General features: G+C 39.6%; 2 protein-coding genes across 2 annotated transcripts; both read left to right on the plus strand.

Moving 5' to 3' along the window:
* Positions 1-10,733: 10,733 nt before the first annotated feature.
* LOC142968272 (cannabinoid receptor type 1B-like) lies at positions 10,734-12,940 on the plus strand. Its single transcript, XM_076108083.1, has 2 exons — positions 10,734-10,771; positions 11,518-12,940. The coding sequence occupies exons 1-2, from the start codon at positions 10,734-10,736 to the stop codon at positions 12,938-12,940; spliced, it is 1,461 nt and encodes a 486-aa protein (XP_075964198.1).
* Positions 12,941-14,622: 1,682 nt separating this feature from the next.
* LOC142968160 (akirin-2-like) lies at positions 14,623-17,108 on the plus strand. Its single transcript, XM_076107936.1, has 6 exons — positions 14,623-14,783; positions 15,117-15,290; positions 15,435-15,578; positions 15,691-15,840; positions 16,257-16,328; positions 16,461-17,108. Exons 2-6 carry the CDS (start codon positions 15,119-15,121, stop codon positions 16,469-16,471), a joined length of 549 nt encoding a protein of 182 aa, XP_075964051.1. The 5' UTR covers positions 14,623-14,783; positions 15,117-15,118; the 3' UTR covers positions 16,472-17,108.
* Positions 17,109-17,402: the final 294 nt, after the last annotated feature.

Below are 17,402 nucleotides of genomic sequence, written 5' to 3' on the forward strand. Positions count from 1 at the left end.
ACACTTATGTAATTATAGGTGGTCAGAAAATGTCTCAGTATCATAATGGCTTTAAATGGTTAATAATGCTGTTTAAATTGCGATAGATTACCTGAAGTGTAATAAAGATGAAGACAACACTAATTAAAATGTAAGTTACTGCAGCTGTAATTTACACAACGTCTCACTCAACAGCCATTTGATTACTCTCTCAGCCCGAAACAATCAGACAATCATCATGCAGGATGTGAAGAAAGGGTTACTCACCACGGGACGCCGTTTACAGCCTGATTAAAATGGGAAGCAACAGTTTCAAATATGGAGCCTGTTGCGAAAAGAGTTTCCTGCTTTATAATCATTGATTATCCCTCCAAAAAAATAACGTAATAACAGCTTGCTTTAAAAAAAACAACAACAACAACAACACCATCACCACCACAACCACAAAATGTGTCCAGTTAAGATCCTCAGCTTTGTATCTATTTTCCTCTTGGCTCATTTATCATCTTTCTTATGTTCTCTCTGTTATTTATATCCGCTTTGTTGTAGAGGTATTTTCACGGGATGTTCTTGGTAGGTTTCCCGTAGCATGAAAACGTGCAAAGTCAGGAAATTGTCTGCTTATGTCTTATGTGTCATCGGATTAACTGCGCATTAATTACAACAGTATTGCCTGTTATTGTTCACAATGACCCCCTATACTTTTGTTCAGCACCACAGTGAGGTCATATTTCCTCTTGCAAAAACTTAAAGTGCAAGATCCGAGATTGGTTGCATTTCGATTGCCTCTCAACGGCTCTTAACATATCGATGGCGAGCCGGTGGCATATTGCAAGGTCGTGTTAAGCATCACCGTTCTGTTCTGTTGGTCTCTACTTTGTTTTGTAAGTTGTTTTACCTTGAAGCTGAAAGAAAACAAGAAACTACTTCCCCTGTATCTTTTCAATATCACTGAGGCTATTTTTCAGGAGAAAGATAGATGTCCAATTTTTGGATGTAATACTGTTGGCATATCTGTTAGTTTGTATTTTACCAACACAAAAAAAAACTCTTTGGGAGAAATAGAATGTAATTTTGATACAAATAGAAGCATTGTTGATGCTATGCAGAGGTAGCATGCAAAGTCACGCAGGCACAAATAAAAAGGACAGGAAGAGGACAGGAAGCTTTTGAAGCTTTTTTTGTCGATGCTTCTGATATTTTATGAAAATGAAAGACATACTTTCTCCTTTAATACGTCAACAGTGTTAATGTTAGCGTTTTTGAACAGAACCAGATGGCTGTTCGGACAGTAATGACACCTCAAAGACAAGATGAAAAACAAATCGCTACTAATACATTTACTTCTTCAAATGATTACAGCCAAAACCTTTCGGCTTTAATAATGTAATATCAGGCTGTCTGTCGCAAGCTCCCAGAGCTCATACATCAAAGAAATAATCTAGACACCTCCTCTGACGCCACTAACACACACTCTCTCTCTCTCTCTCTCTCTCTCTCTCTCTCTCTCTCTCTCTCGCTCTCTCTCTCTCTCTCTCTCTCACTCACTCACTCACTCACTCACTCACGGCAAAGCAAACTGTGAAATGCACAGAAAGCCTCACATTCAGTGAATCCGAATTTGGGAATCATTGGAAAATGAAATTGATAAAATGCTGCTTTCTTTGTAGGAACAGGTGTTGTTGCTGTTGTTGCGTGACACGTCATCAATCAATCAAAACTTAACAATGAACTCCCAACTCTGGTGGTCATGATCTTTGACCTCATCCACAAACATGTATTTGAGAAAGACTGATGAGGGCTGAACCTGCGTGAACCCAAAACTGGTTGAAACCGCTGAGCCAAAACTGATATAACACGTTTGCTAATGTTACTCATATTCTGAAAAGAGGTGCAAGAAACCTGCAAATACAAATCGGGCAAGAGTGTATTTATATTTGAGAAACTTGTTTTGTGTGGTGACTTATTATACAAATGAAAGAATAAGTGTGCCATAGAGCTCCATTGTTAGAAACACAACAATGAAACACAAAGTTCCACTGTGTGACATTTTATTTTAAGACAATGAACACGGGTACTGTTACCTGGATTTTATTCCACGTGATGCTACTCACTAGAGCACCAAATATGTTGCTGAAAATAGTCCCCAACAAATTTACTCCTGTTGGCTAAATTCAACATTTCTTTAAAACAGATGTGTCTTTTTGACTGCTTGGGGGCCAAATTTGAAGTTCTGTTCACCTGGTGAATTTAAGACCTTAACATGACATTCATCCTCCATTTTAGCTCTGATTTGGTCTTCAGGAGAAAAATGTCTGGATCTTCTTTAGCTGCTAAATGTTCTGCTATGTTAACCAGCTGGTCACTAACTGTGTCTGTCTGCTGTTTGGTGCTGAGACATTTAGACATTTTCTGACTGAAAAAAAAACGTACTATTAGAGCGGTGAGTCATCCTGACCCTGAGTAGTGACCCTTTGATGAAACCACACGGACTGATACAATGGCAAACACAATAATTTGATCTGTCGCTCTCATGTTCCCCTGAAAAAAAAAAGCTACAGGCACACAGCATCAACAAGGAAAGAAGAAGCAGTCTAGCCAGAAGGATCACAACAAGCCTGACGTGTTGATAGACCCAAATAACAACAGAACCCGAACATGACACGTTCATCATCCGGCGCTTCTCAAATACGCTATCATCACACCAACTTTGGATTACTTCTTTTGTGTTGTCTCAAAGTCCCTGCAGAGTTAAACACACAACTGTACACACACACACACACACACACACACACACACACACACGCGCGCGCGCTCGCTGGTGTAAGCCAGGCGACCTTGCGCAGCAGTGTCTCCATGGTGATGCACCTGAAATGCTTACAAAGACACGGTACAGTTTATATAATCCTCTCAGCTTGTAAATCAGAAAGAAGATGGATAATTGTCGTTGTCTAGACACAGAAGCATTGGTTTCTGCAAGGCTTCACTGTTATTACTTGAGGGATGGATGAGAATACATAAACAAAAAAACAAATCAGTGAAAGGAAAGAAAAATTGAAATTTTCAAGCAGCCTGAAAAATATTCATTCCATTTGGCAAAGGCGCACTGCAGACAAATTACATTTTAGAACCAGGGGAGAATAGTGAAAAGGTAAATTGCTAAAGTAAAAAAAAGGCTCCTGAAACTTGTACAGGAGTTTTTCTTTACTTAATATTTATTGCTGATACACTTGTTCTGTAATACAGGGCTGTCTTAGTGCATAATATCCACAGATGATTCAAGGTTTAGCCACATACGTGGAAGTCTGAAGTCAATCAGGCCACAAGCTGTGAAGTGATAAGAAGTGGGGGGTTGTATAGGTATGAAGTGAAGAAATCGTCTCTCTGCTCGCCAAGTTCAGCATGATGGCGGATGGCTGGCTGCCAGCCGGGCTGTTTATGCTCTGTAGCCATCAATCTATTTTCCAGCCCAGATGGCTGTGATTGCTGTAGGAGGGGGAGATATGAGCTCTACCTGACAGGGATTATTATCAAATCTGTCTTTATGGGCAATTACTTTGTAAAAATCTGCGTCTTTGCAGACACGTTTACACAGACAGCGTATTTTGGTGATGATCTGCTCATGTTCAACTGTTGACCCTGCAATACACCAGGACATGGGGAAATGTCAATAATAACACAAACAATCTCACAATGAGCAATCTTTATAGACCTGCATGGATTAGCTATATCCATGACACAACAATACACTAAGACGCAACAAATCAATCAGACCCTGGGTTTTGTTCAAAGTATTCCTGCAAATACTGGATGTGTCAAAGAGCCTCCCACAACGCTCTTGATTTATTTGTTAACGTTGATGATTTTGTGGGCAGTTACAAAATTGCATAAAAATTCCTGATTTTAAATACTTTCCTTGGATGTTACCAGGAGAGAAGTACATGAATGTAACTTGTAACTCTGTGTAAATGTTGGGATGCAAGGAGCAGCACAGGCAGGTATACGTCCCAATGCAGACTCAGACGGGCTGATTCAAGGAAAATACTTTCATTCAATAAGTTAATAAAGCAAAAAACGTACAAACTAAGAGTCCAAGACAGGTCACAGAGACTAAATACACAAGGAAAGGAGTAAGATAACGAGGGAGAGGTGACAACAGGGCTGATGAACAACAGGTGAGAGCCATAAGGGTAAGGCAGACAATCACACAGGGGTGGGAACAAACAAAGGCAGCAAGTTCAAAAAAAAGACAAGACCCAAGAGGAGAATGACTTTTAGAATAAAATAGGAAACAAATCCCAGGACCGTGACAGAATAATTGGTACACTTCTAAAGAGTTTATTCCAACCAAGAGTTTATTCCAACCAAGAGTCTTTGACTCAGAACATAGCAGCTCAGCAGAATGTCCAAAAAGTGGTAAACAGGAAAGCATGAAATTGAACTTTTAGATTTAAAGTAAGAGTAAAGATTTCAGTAATAAATAAATGATGTTGATGGATATATTTTCTTTCTTGGGTTTAAATGAAATAAAATAGCATTCTTGTCTCTATATTTCCCTATTATTAGTACCATTACATTTTACTGCTCTCAAGAATTGATTCAGAAATAAAGGACTCGTAAAATAAATACCCAAAATTATAATTTCCACTTATCATTTAACTATACTCACTTCGTGCATTTACATGCTCTAATTCTGTTTTAAAGACCACCACGCTCACATACTTTACACTCTGATTAAACTAGTACGGTTTTCTGGCGTGGTGGTCTTTCTGTGATGGTGTACCAGATACTTTCCTGACCTGATTTGGATGTTTCACTTGTACAATACAAAGTAAGGTATCTTGTCACAGCCATTAAATGCCATTGAGAGTTAAAATGTCATCTGTCACTAATGTTCATCTTTGACCCAAGCCTTTTATTAAGAAGGTCTTGGCATACAGTAATGTGATATTGCCATCATGACCCTGAGCCTTTGTTCAGCCTCCTGTGGATATGCTGCATTGCCCAGAAGATTGTGCTTGAATAAAACATTATCGGATCAAAGGGTTTTCATAATTGAGTGCACAATAAATCTAAATTTATCTATTTGCCAGACACGCTTTTAAGTATGAAAGTGGGCAGGCAGTAATAGAAAGTTCGAGGGAGAATGACAAATATTAAAAGGAGAGAAGAAAAACGTTTATCAGCATCAGATGGAGCCTTTTTTTCCCTTTATTAGTCAATTCAGATTTTGTTCTCTCAATGCTGATGAGTTCACACACAACCCACATCCTACCAACAGTCAATACAACAGTAATGCCTCATGTTCAAGTGAATGCAAAACACTTGCTAACATCCATCAAGAACGACCAACTTAGTCAACCTGGTCTTTACTGCTTACCACAAAATGCATTTGGACGATGTCTACTAGACTTGAAATATCTCACTTTTCCTGCAAAATGCAAGCAAATGCATGCTCGCACCAGAACAGAAGCATATTTGTATGATAAACCTTTGTGCTGCATTTAAATTCCTCTGACTGCAGTGAATTCAGTGAGCAACATTTAAATAAATGCAATGTAGATGCTATTACTCTAAATGAGGAACACAGTAAAAAAATATCTCAGACCAATTTTAAACTCTTTGTTCTTTAATGTCGGCTTGTTTGTGTTGGAGTCTCTTCATCTTGTGATGAAGCTAAAAGCTGATACACAAAGTAACTCTGTGATGAAAGAACTTCCTCTAGGCTGTGAGCACACTCTGAAATCATTTGCTGGATGTATTTGCCAGTAATGGGTTGAATAACCACGATGGAGTGAGCAGAATGAGAATGGATGAGTACTGTGGGGGGTATGAACCATTTCCATGCACGTGGTATGAAACTCAAACTGTGACCTGAATATGATGCAAAATATGAGTGTTAGCCCGACCACTGTGCTGCACTCTGAATATCATCCAGTCTGTAATGCATAACTTTTCCATTTTTGTACAATAAATATCTATCTATAATTAATTTGATTGTTTCATTGACGCTAGATTAGAAATGTTTAGTGATTACCAATGTCCCTTTAATTCCTGATTCAGTATTTTGTGAATAAAGGAAGCCACTGTGTCCAAGCCCCCTTTCACATTACTGCATCACCAGAACTCTGTGGAGTAAACCAGCAATAGAGTATTTGAAATAAGGATTTAAAGGAGCTTATCAATATTTTATATCACCATTGGATCACATGCCATGATTTTTATTCCCCTCAGCCAGAGTGTTTTCGCATCTTTCAGCTTGTAGTTTGGGTTTTTGGAAACGTTATTGTTTTGGTTCACTCTCACAGCAACAAATGGCAAACAAAGTTAGACAAACGTCGGTGAACATAGCGGAGCATTTAGCAGCTAATGAGCCACATTATGTCCCTCAGGAGGTGGAGGAGACCAGATCAGAGACTAAATATTGCACTTAAATTCATCTAGTGGCCAGAGACATGACTCCAAATAAAAGCTTATGTTGCTCCTTATCTGCTGGATGTAAAATTAGGCAATTGTCAAACAAGCCATATCAACCCAAATGTGATAAAATGTCAAAGTTGTGTTCACGGCTTGTTTCCAAAGCCCTCAAGTGGCCAAAAGACCAGTTATTGCAGGTTTGAATACTTATTAAACGACTGATGTATTTCAAATAGTAAATGTTAGCATCAATTAAGATGTGTATAAAAGGAATGAGGGGGTGAACAGCTAAAAATACATTTCATTTCACAACTCTTCTTCCTCATGACAGAAAAGGGCCATGTGATTACAGGTGACTGTTGGTCTCATGGCAGTCAGGTCCATTCGGGGTTCTCGTCAGTCTCTTCAGTTCTGCAGCTGGATGTAGGGCGAATGAATTATTCTCTGGCTCTGAATCAGCCAATGACACTGCAAGGCGATTCTAAAACATGCTCTTACTATTTGGGGTTTGTTCCTTTGAAACCAAATCACTCTTCCTCCTGAAAACGAGGAATAACACCGAGAAAAACAGTTCAGCTGGGCTGTGATTTGTAGCTCTGCTGCCTGAGTAATTCATCTGTGCCTCTAGCGTTCATTTGCATAGTGTTTGCGCAAGTGAGCACTCACTGAACCACCTGCTAAATCTTTGTGATTACCACTGTGTTCTACTGAGATAGCCTAAAAAAGGGTCTTTATGTGATTAAATGGTGCATGAAGGGGATTCTACACACTGCCCATTACGCTGTTAGTCTGTCTATTCTAAGAAAATCCACCACTTCTGCAACAGGAAGTCACGCATTTCCACAGATCAACAATCTTAAATCGAAGTGCATCGAACATTGACAATCTATATTTTTTTTATCATGCCGGTTTTGGTGTTTTGATGCAGACAGTAAGAAATCCAGTCACAGAAGGTATGAAGTAAAAACATTTTCATCCTCTCTGCTGTGCATTTATTCACTGCAAGGAAGATCTGTCCTGATAATGTGATGGAGGATAGACACATTATGGGGATCTTCCGTACTCAACATTCCCTCTGTTTATTCGTCTGATGTTGTTTCCTGGGTGAGGAGTCGTTTGTTCAATTAGAAGTGTTGTGAAAAATACATCAGCATATCCCTGTGATTTGCCTTATGAAGCCAAGTTGATACATATAAATTGTTTGATGAAGTGGTTAATGAGGATCAGACAGCTGATGACTTAAAGGATAAAGGAAATGATGCACATGAGAAACATGTAAAACGATATTGAATACATTTAGTGAACACTATATTTGTGTCTCTTTCTTTTTGCTGAAATGATCTGAATTCAGATTGGCTACAGTATGAAGTGTCTCCAGCTGGGGAGGAACAGAATATAGAAGTGGCAGTTTAGGCAACTGTCAATGTTCAGCCACAACCTCCTCCCCTTCTCTAATCGTGCATCTTTTCCTCCTCACCCACCCTCCCTCCGTCTCTCTCTCTCCCCACTCTCTCCCATCTTCCAACCCTTTGATACAAACACATCAGGTACTGCTTTAGAGTCTCGTCTTGTAACATGCTGCGTGTGTAAAATACTTATCATGCCCTGAGTTCACAAAATAAGTAAAAAACGGTCTTGTGCAATAGTTTAAACAAAATCGGATAAAAATGTACTTTAAGTCACATGTTTTTGCGTGCAAGTATATTGCTTGAATGTGTCTATTGTGGAGGAATCAAGCCTGTGTGGAGTCAAAGTAATGATTTTATAATGAAGGCAGCTACTCAAATAACAACTGACTGTAAGTGGAGAAGGATCAATATTAAGATGCATTATGGTGCTTTTCGTGAGGGAAAATCAATCACTGCAAATCACTCGCAATATTCACCAACAAGACAGATGGACGTGAAACAACAGCGGCAGCCTCCCATAACTGCAGGGCCCACATGGTGGAAGAGGATTTAGAAAAATTGAACTTCTACAAATCGCTGTTACAGTCGTGTTGGGGCCTTTTGTCATCGCAGACAGCTTTGTCTTTGAAATCTCTCCCTCGCTCACTGATGCCTTGATGAGAATGACACTGAAATATTGATGATAATTATTATGATGGATGCGGATTGCAATACCCTCCCCCTGCTTACAGAGATAATAGATGCAGCTTTCAAGCCAAAACCACATTAAACCTTTCTCCTGATGAAAGGAAAGATGCCAATGGGCAATGAAACAGTGGATTTACACATATCTAAATGAAATTCCAATGAAATGGGTGAACTATCTTCATGTTGGATGTACTGCTCTGCCACAAGTGATCAATAGCTACTTGAATCTGCTTCAAACGCAGCATAACAAGTGTTCAGTAATTAGTTGGATGACTCCTCAGCCTCTTCTGTTCTGCCAAAACTGGATGCACTGGCATCATGTGCGCAGTCTTTCATTGTTTTCCCATGATGTTGCATCGCCAAATGTCATGTATTTTCCACAACAAGATACATGTAATTTGGGAGATAGCTCTGCCGGGAATGCAGAGTGGAAATAATTGCCCAGCTGCGCAGGACAGGAAAAGGACTCTTAATAGTGTGCATGTGACCCCTAACTGTAGTAAAGAAAAAATTGATTAATGGTGGAGGAAATTCAATGAGGACTTTTAATAGCACTGTGGCTTTTTAATTGCACTAAAATGACACTGTACAGTGTCTTTTTTAAAATTCTAATATGAGATTACTGTAACATTCATATTACAAAAGCGGTTATGGAAGAGGTATTCACATCTTTTACTTCATTAAAATGAGCAATACTACAATGTAAAGATACTGTGTATTAAAGTATCAGCAACATGACTCTTTTCTGAGTGATATTATGATATGTTTCATATTACTGGTGTATTTTTACTGATGCATAACAAAGAGCATGTTAATGTTGTCACGTTAGAGCTATTTGTAACAATACACTTTTGGTATAGTGCATCATAATTTATAAACTCATCATATAATTTGTATTTAAATTATTGATGTGTGAAGTAACTATAGTTGCCACGTAAATATAGTGGAGTAGCATTAAATGGAAAATAAAGTACAATTCGTGAGTAAATGTACTCAGTTACTATCCACCACTGTCCAAAAAAGGATCATTGTTGTGCTGTGACAGTCAATTAGTTTATCAATAATCTGAATTTATTGCAAGATTATCATCATCATTTTCCTTTACCGCTCAAAAACATACATAAATTGTGTCTTCATATTGATATTTAATATATCTTTTCTAATTTTACCAGAATGAACAATGCATTACTTATGTTTGTTGTATCAGAGCCCTGTAGAACATTGTTAAATCCAATTGATTTTCAAATGCTCTATATCTGTGATTGATTTTGACAGTAACACAGCCCCGACCCTCCCAAAACCTAAATAAGTTTATTTGTATTTCTGTTGTTGGATATCTATAATAGTTAGTTTTTAAAAGATCGAACAGGGAGTTAAACTGTATTTCTTAGTTTGTCACTTTTAGAACATCTCACCAAAGGACTGCAGTTGAGAATGAACCAGCTGGCTAACGCTGGCACATTTACAGAAATGTTGATTCATGTGTGATGTTCTTACAAATGAAGAAATTAGATAAAACTGACATCTAAGTGACCCAAAACATTAATAATGTGACTGAGTGGGATTATATACTGGACACTTATTTGACTGTGGATGACAAAATAAGTATGTATTCATGCATAGCCCCTATATCATATAGACCATAAAATATGTCCTTGTTACGTATCATAATTGTGGCAAATAGAAGGGTATTTAACATTAGGGTAATGTTGAATACCCTTAGGTAGGGTATTTCAACATATTGGGTTTTAATCAGGTCAAAAGACAAGCAAAAATGCATTCAAAGAGAAATGGTCGATATTGCAATTATTATTATTATTGATAATAATATTATAATTGGGACACTGAGCTATGAAACACATGAGATGAAGGTTGGTTTTCATGTGTTGCCTGCAGCAGCTGTTTTGCTCTTGTATAAATACGTGTGGATGATGCTCAGGGATGCACTTTCGACAGCGCTCAAACACCTCAGACCACGTGACCAGCAAGCGCACAAAAAGGAGCCTTAACACCGCCCGCTTCCACAAACACACTCTCTCTCTCTCTACCAGCTGCCTGCCCGACTTCACTGTATTTGACATTGTCAGCAAACGATAATTCCCCCGGCAAATCAGAAAAACAACAACAATTGTAATTTCTCACCCTGGCTTCCAGTTATTTGAGGAGCTGCAACTGTTGGTGAAGAGAGTGAAGACAACAGACTGGTTTACTCCCAGTTTAATTTAAAAAAAAAAAATCGTCATGGATCATGGAAAGATGTTTGTTCTTACAAAATCAAGGTACGTTTTTTTTTTTGCGCTAATTTATTATTTCTATTTTAATTTCTTTGTCAGTGGTTATTTTTTTTATTTGTATTATTGCCCAATATATTCGCCAAGCTTTGATCCAAACTGGTTTTAGACACAACATTAGATATTTTTCTTTAAACGCATTTCATTCTCAACGGGTCATGTCCTGTGCAGTTGTTAGCAAACACTGTTTCTGCTCTTTGTCTTGTTCATGCAAACTTAACTGTTGATAATTGATATCATCATTACTGGCATCAAAATGTAAATGGACCATTGGACAGATATGTGTAATCTTTATCTTGTTTCTCCATTGATGCCTAATTAATCCAATGATTATTCTTAATGACCTGCTTTAATTAATAAGAAAGCCTGTCTGTCCTACATACTTAATGCAATGATTTCCCCTGAGGCTGCACAGGTTTGTCATCAACTGTTCAGTTTCCCACTATTGTCTGGGATGCATCTGTTCTAGAGTCAGCTGGCTGATAGGAATATTCCCCCAGTATCTCCCAGCAACTAATATATTTTCTACTTTAATAACCATTGACGTTACTTCATGTATTCAAATATTTTAATATAGATCTATAATTTTAATGTTATAAGATGTATTAAGTAATTTAATAGATAAAGTATCGTATTCCTTATAGAAAAAAAATCTAATTTTTTCTTCATAGACGTCCTTTTGCATGGATCTAATGCTGTTACACCGCACTCCTCTCCACTGAGCATCTCTACAGCCACAAAGCAGCCATGAAGCTGTTTGCAGGCACCACGATGAGTACATTAACAACAGGTGTCCAGTATCTCGGCTCCAACGACGCCAGCTATGACGGCACCTCCATTGACTCGAGTCTAAGCAAGAACCCAATCCACTTTGAGAAGCCTCACTCTGCCTCGATTAGTAACTCTTACGGCCCTGTAAATAAGGAGGTCATTTACAGCAGCCTCGCTCCCATTTTCCCCACCAACGTATCAAACTTTCTGCCGAGCAATGTCTCATTTGTGGGGAGTGGAGGGGCGACACAGTGTGGGGAGGGCTTTGTGGACAACATGGAGTGTTTTATGATTCTGACTCCCAGTCAGCAGCTTGCAGTCGCCATCTTGGCGCTCACCCTGGGAACATTTACAGTGCTGGAGAACCTCATGGTGCTGTGTGTGATCCTACACTCCCAGACGCTTCGATCTCGGCCTTCCTACCACTTCATAGGCAGCCTGGCTGTGGCTGATCTGATAGGCAGCATCATTTTTGTCTACAGCTTCCTGGATTTCCATGTCCTCCACAGGAAGGACAGCACCAATATTTTCCTGTTCAAGCTGGCCGGGGTCATCGCCTCCTTCACCGCCTCTGTAGGCAGTCTGTTTCTCACTGCGATCGACCGCTACATCTCCATCCACAGGCCAATGGCGTACAAACGCATCGTCACGAAGACTAAAGCAGTCATTGCCTTCAGTGTGATGTGGGCCATCTCTATCGTCTTCTCTCTGCTGCCGCTGCTGGGGTGGAACTGCAAGCGTCTCAACTCTGTCTGCTCTGACATTTTTCCTCTGATCGACCAGAAGTACTTGATGGTCTGGATCGGGATGACGAGCATCTTGGTCATTTTCATTATCTACGCCTACATGTTCATCCTCTGGAAATCCCACCACCATGCTATCCGCATGCTGAGCCGCAGCTCCCAAAGAAGTGTGATTGTCTACACTGCAGAGGGGAATAAAGTGCAGACGGTGAGGCCCGAGCAGGCCCGGATGGACCTCCGCCTGGCTAAAACCCTGGTTCTGATCCTGGTGGCCCTTATCATCTGTTGGGGCCCACTTCTAGCCATCATGGTTTATGACCTCTTTGGGAAGGTGAATGACTTCATCAAGACTGTGTTTGCCTTTTGCAGCATGCTCACCCTGCTCAACTCCACCGTGAACCCTGTGATCTACGCCATGAGGAGCAAGGACCTGCGCAGGGCCTTCCTCAACATCTGCCATGTGTGCTGGGGAACGACGCAACCTCTGGACAGCAGCGCCGAGAGTGACTGGAACAGCAGGAGTGTGAGAGGCACAGCAGGCGGGGCGGGGAAATATGGAGCCGGCTGTGGAAAGCCTCGAGTAAAAGTAGCCCAGGTTACCGTTTCTGGAATGAGTGAGACTTCTACTGCAGAGCCGGTCTAAAAGAGAAGCTGCCTTGCTCTGATACGACTGTGAAGTTATTGTAGAATAGTCCCAATCCTCATAGTGCACTGCTCTGTAACTGTGAAATGTGCCAAAAAAAATGACTTAGATGCAGAACTGAATAACAAGTTTCTGTTGCTTTCAAGCTAAAATCTGTAATTATTATTATTGTTATTATAACTGTATGGTAGAGTGCAATGAGACTCTAAAAACTGTGCATTATCTCTTTACTCTGTTATTGAAACATGATTTGTTACGTTGCACAAGTCTGATGATGATGATGCCAATTGGATCAAATGTTTTTCAGTCAACAAAATAGTGGTATTCACAAGAACCAGTTTGTTTCTGCATCAGCCGTTACAAACCCAACACTCTGCTCTGTCACCTTTGCTGTAGTTTGAATATGCATTAAGTTAGAGATTTCAGCTTTACGGTAGAGAAATGTGGCGTTCCATTTTGTTCTTTGTTTTTTCACATGACATCATAGTGGCATTAATGCAAGGTGAAACTGTGTCTACCTTCATGCAACATGTCAGTTTTGAATGACAGCACACTGCTTGTAAGTGAAGTTTGCATCCCATTAGTGATTTGAAATCAGCTATTGATGAAGACCATAATATTGTAATTTTACTTTATTTATTGCATATTTGTTAAACTATTACTTTGCAAAGCAAAATGGTGAGTCAAACTTTGAAATATGAACAGCTTTTTGATCAAATCAAAACTTTATTCTGTCGTGATTTGAGAATGTAACATACTTGCTTATAACACATGTGCTTATGAAACAGTTACAGCAGTTTGTGAGGAGCTACACTTTGGTATTTCCGTGAAGCATCCATTGTGCCATTGTGTCTCATAACATGTGTATAAACAGAGACATGAGTTCAATAAATATATGAAATTTGTCTATTTTTATCATAATTTTATCAACATATCAGGTGCCCTTTTTTTCAATAAAACAATGAATTATCAGCAAAAGGTCACATCCGCACCTGCGGCAAATATTATGAGAGTATGTGACTATGTGTTTATAGCTGCAGGCCAGACCTTTTTGGCTTGTTTGATTTGATTAGATTCAACTTTATTGATTATATTAGATTAAACTTAATTGCACAGAGTACAAGCACTGAGACAGCGATGTGTGTTTTAGCATCAACCAGAAGTGCAAAAAGCAGTAAAGTGCAGAGTAATGTACAAATCTATAGTGGTCATATATATATAATAAGCAGCAGGCTAAGGGGTGGATATGAATACGCTAAAATGGATTCAGTAATAAGGAATAAGTACAGGTTATGGCAATTATTTGTGACCCCGCATAAGCAATCTATATTGTTTCTTCCTGTCACAGGCTATGGTCACAATGTGGACGGGAATAATGTTTTATTATAAAACACTGCCCTCCTGTGGAGACAAAAGAGACACCAGCCATCCATTGTCTTTATTATTTCCCATGTACTGATCATACTGATGGTGTTACAGCGTAACGAGGCTAAAATATAACTAAATTAAAATAAACACGTGCACTGTGGACGATGTAGGGAGCTGGCATCAAGGAGGTTGTAATTCGACGTTAACCTTTAATTTCTTATTATTTACTGTTTAAACTACATGACCCAGAATGCCGTTTGGCACATTTCGCACGTGACGTCACAAGCCAGAGAAGCCGACAGCCCACAGCCCCATATCAAAAACAAGCAGCTAAGTTGCGTTGGCTAGCTCCCCTCTATAACGGCAGACAGTTGGCCCGCAGCCGGCGAATCGTCACCTCAACTTTTGGGAAGCAACTTTTAGAACAACACGAGTTTTTGATCGCAGTTTGACGGACTAACTTTCCACCCTAAAGGTAAGAAGCAGTTTTATTCAAATGTACACCGGAGCGCACTGTTCTACCAACGGCAGCCAAAGCTAACGTTAGCTTTGTTTTCTTTTTGATTATTTGCTAGCAAAGCACAGCTAGCGTTAGCTTGCTAGCAAATATTTAAAAAGCCTCAGCTGCGCAGTATGGTGAGCATGTATTGCTCAGCGAAGGAATCTGGTTTTAGCAGAACAATTCACACTATAATTAACGAGGCGTGTCAAAGAATAGCCTTGGTTAGCAACTTAACAAATGTTATCGCTACATTAATGCTCTGTTTCGTTGTTTTGCACCCCCCCTCCTCTTTTTCAAACCCTGCAGTCATGGCGTGTGGAGCCACCCTGAAGAGGACCATGGATTTCGATCCTCTGATGAGTCCCACGTCCCCTAAAAGACGAAGATGTATCCCCGTGTCCCACTCGTCCTCATCCCCTAGGAAGTACCTTAGCATGGATCCCTCGCCATTTGGGGAATCGTCGTCAAGGCTCAGTGCAGGTAATGTTACCAATGTTGGGTACCAGGGGCTGGAGAGGCATTGGCAACACGTTGAACCATACTAGCAGAAAACACTGACCAGTAAACGGATAAGCTTACCTCTCTCTGTCTTTTTTTTTTTTTTACTTTCTTTTGTCCCACTAGAACAAATCCTCAACAGCATCAAGCAGGAGTACAAACGCATTCAAAAGAGGAAGCATCTAGATGCAGGCTACCAACAGCCAGAGTGCTGCTATTCTCCAGAGTCCCCATCCCAGTCGTCTACTATGAATGTTTCCAGCATGCCAGGTCGGTAGAGTAACACACTGCCTACAGGAGAGACGCACGTGACATGTACTCAGGGCTACTAGCAATACCATACACACCATGATAATTCGTTTTTTTTGTTTGATTTGCACAGGAACGTCCTCTGGAGGCGTTTCTCCTACTAGAAAAGAACAGCCATTATTCACCCTCAGACAAGTTGGAATGATCTGTGAACGCCTGCTGAAAGAAAAGGAAGAGAAGGTGCGGGAGGAGTATGAGGAGACCATGACTTCAAAACTGGCAGGTTGGTGCACATTGAGCAAGTTGTTATGGTGGTCAATTTTCTTTTAATTGATAAATGCACTTATCTTTGTATCACTATTATAGTTCTTTTATTTTGATTGTAAAAAAGGATGAGCATAGTAAATTCATAATTAAATCTATGAAATGTCAAATTCTAATTGCCTACGGTACAACAGGCCTAAGTCATGTCTTGAAGTTATTACATTACTGTGTATAAAGTAAACAAATGTTTTGTTTTTTTCACTTCACAAAGCCAGCATTGATTCCTGACCAGTGTCAATATTTTTTGACAAGTGTGTGTGTGTGTGATCTGTACCATAGTTAAGACTTAATAGAAGACTAATTCCAATAATGTACATAAGTCTTCCCACTTTGTTGCACAATAGTAATTCTTCTATCCGGTCATGTGCGTTTCAGAACAATATGACACCTTTGTGAAGTTCACACATGATCAGTTGATGCGACGATTCGGCGAGCAACCTGCAAGCTGTGAGTTATTTCATTTCCACATTCCCGCCTCACTGGCAATACTTTGTGAGAGTCTTGGATCTCTCTTTGAGCTCCGCCTTCTGAAGTTTAAAGTCTGGTTTTTGTATTTCGTTTCATCTCCCTCTTCACCAGATGTTTCCTGAGTGTGGCCCAGAAATCTTTTGCAAGACGTCCTTCTCTTGCTGCAACCTATCATGTGATATCTCAAGAAGAAAAGAAAAAAAAGCCCATCATTGTAAGAGATTCAGTTTAGCTAGTTTAAATGAAACTTTTCTTACTGTGCCATATTTCTGTCTTTGGGCAAAGGTTTATATGAAGCTGTTGTCAGTTGTTACCACTCTGTTAGCAACTAGGTGCTTCCTTATGTAAATGAATGGACCCTATCTCTACCAGTGGCCTATGTTCCTCCTGCTGTACGTGTACCTACAGTTATCTCACTTTTGTAATGATTCCCAGCATTCCAGGCTTTGTCACTTGTTTTCTGTTTGTTACATGTAAATATGATAAAGCAGTGCAAGAGTTTTACTTAAGGTTTGCTGGTCAATCTGAGAGGAAGGGGAAGAAACAGCAGAACAGAGCGAATGTGTTTGCAGTTTGTCCTCTGTTCATTGCTTTTTAAATTGAGCATAAAGTGGGCTAATTCAAATTTTTTTTTGTTCTCCCTACCAGTGTTTTATTTATTTTGACTTGTTTTGCTGGTATTACTTTGAAGCCAATGTACTTATTGGAAAAAATAAAACATCTTAAGAGTTGAAAATTGTTTTGATGCATGTTAAGACATTTCTATGGTACCGGTGTGTTTTTTCGTTAACTGATGTTCTTGTCTTTTGTAAGAAAATTTGATCAAATTAAGTCCATTACACCACCAGTTGTCTGTCAATTAACTTCTATGCATCTGTATCCGAGCTGTGCCTTCAGTATAGGAACGTTTGCTCAGCCTTTCTAAGAGAAGCGTCTAGAGACTCTTATCACTGCAGGTACTACTGTAAACATCTTGTGTAAACAGCACCCGATGTGATCTCTGTACTATATCAGACGTTTCCCTTAATACACAACGATGAGCAACAATAAACG

Source organism: Anarhichas minor, unplaced genomic scaffold (genome assembly GCF_050575085.1).
Source record: "Anarhichas minor isolate MPS153535 unplaced genomic scaffold, ASM5057508v1 ptg000040l, whole genome shotgun sequence".
Classification (NCBI taxonomy): domain Eukaryota; kingdom Metazoa; phylum Chordata; class Actinopteri; order Perciformes; family Anarhichadidae; genus Anarhichas; species Anarhichas minor.

Coding starts and splice junctions, on each gene's coding strand:
- LOC142968272 (XM_076108083.1), top strand. CDS start 10,734: ATGGATCATGGAAAGATGTTTGTTCTTACAAAATCAAG. Junction 10,772..11,517: donor TTTGTTCTTACAAAATCAAG/GTACGTTTTTTT, acceptor GCATCTCTACAG/CCACAAAGCAGCCATGAAGC.
- LOC142968160 (XM_076107936.1), top strand. CDS start 15,119: ATGGCGTGTGGAGCCACCCTGAAGAGGACCATGGATTTCGATCCTCTG. Junction 15,579..15,690: donor GAATGTTTCCAGCATGCCAG/GTCGGTAGAGTA, acceptor TGATTTGCACAG/GAACGTCCTCTGGAGGCGTT. Junction 15,841..16,256: donor CATGACTTCAAAACTGGCAG/GTTGGTGCACAT, acceptor TGTGCGTTTCAG/AACAATATGACACCTTTGTG.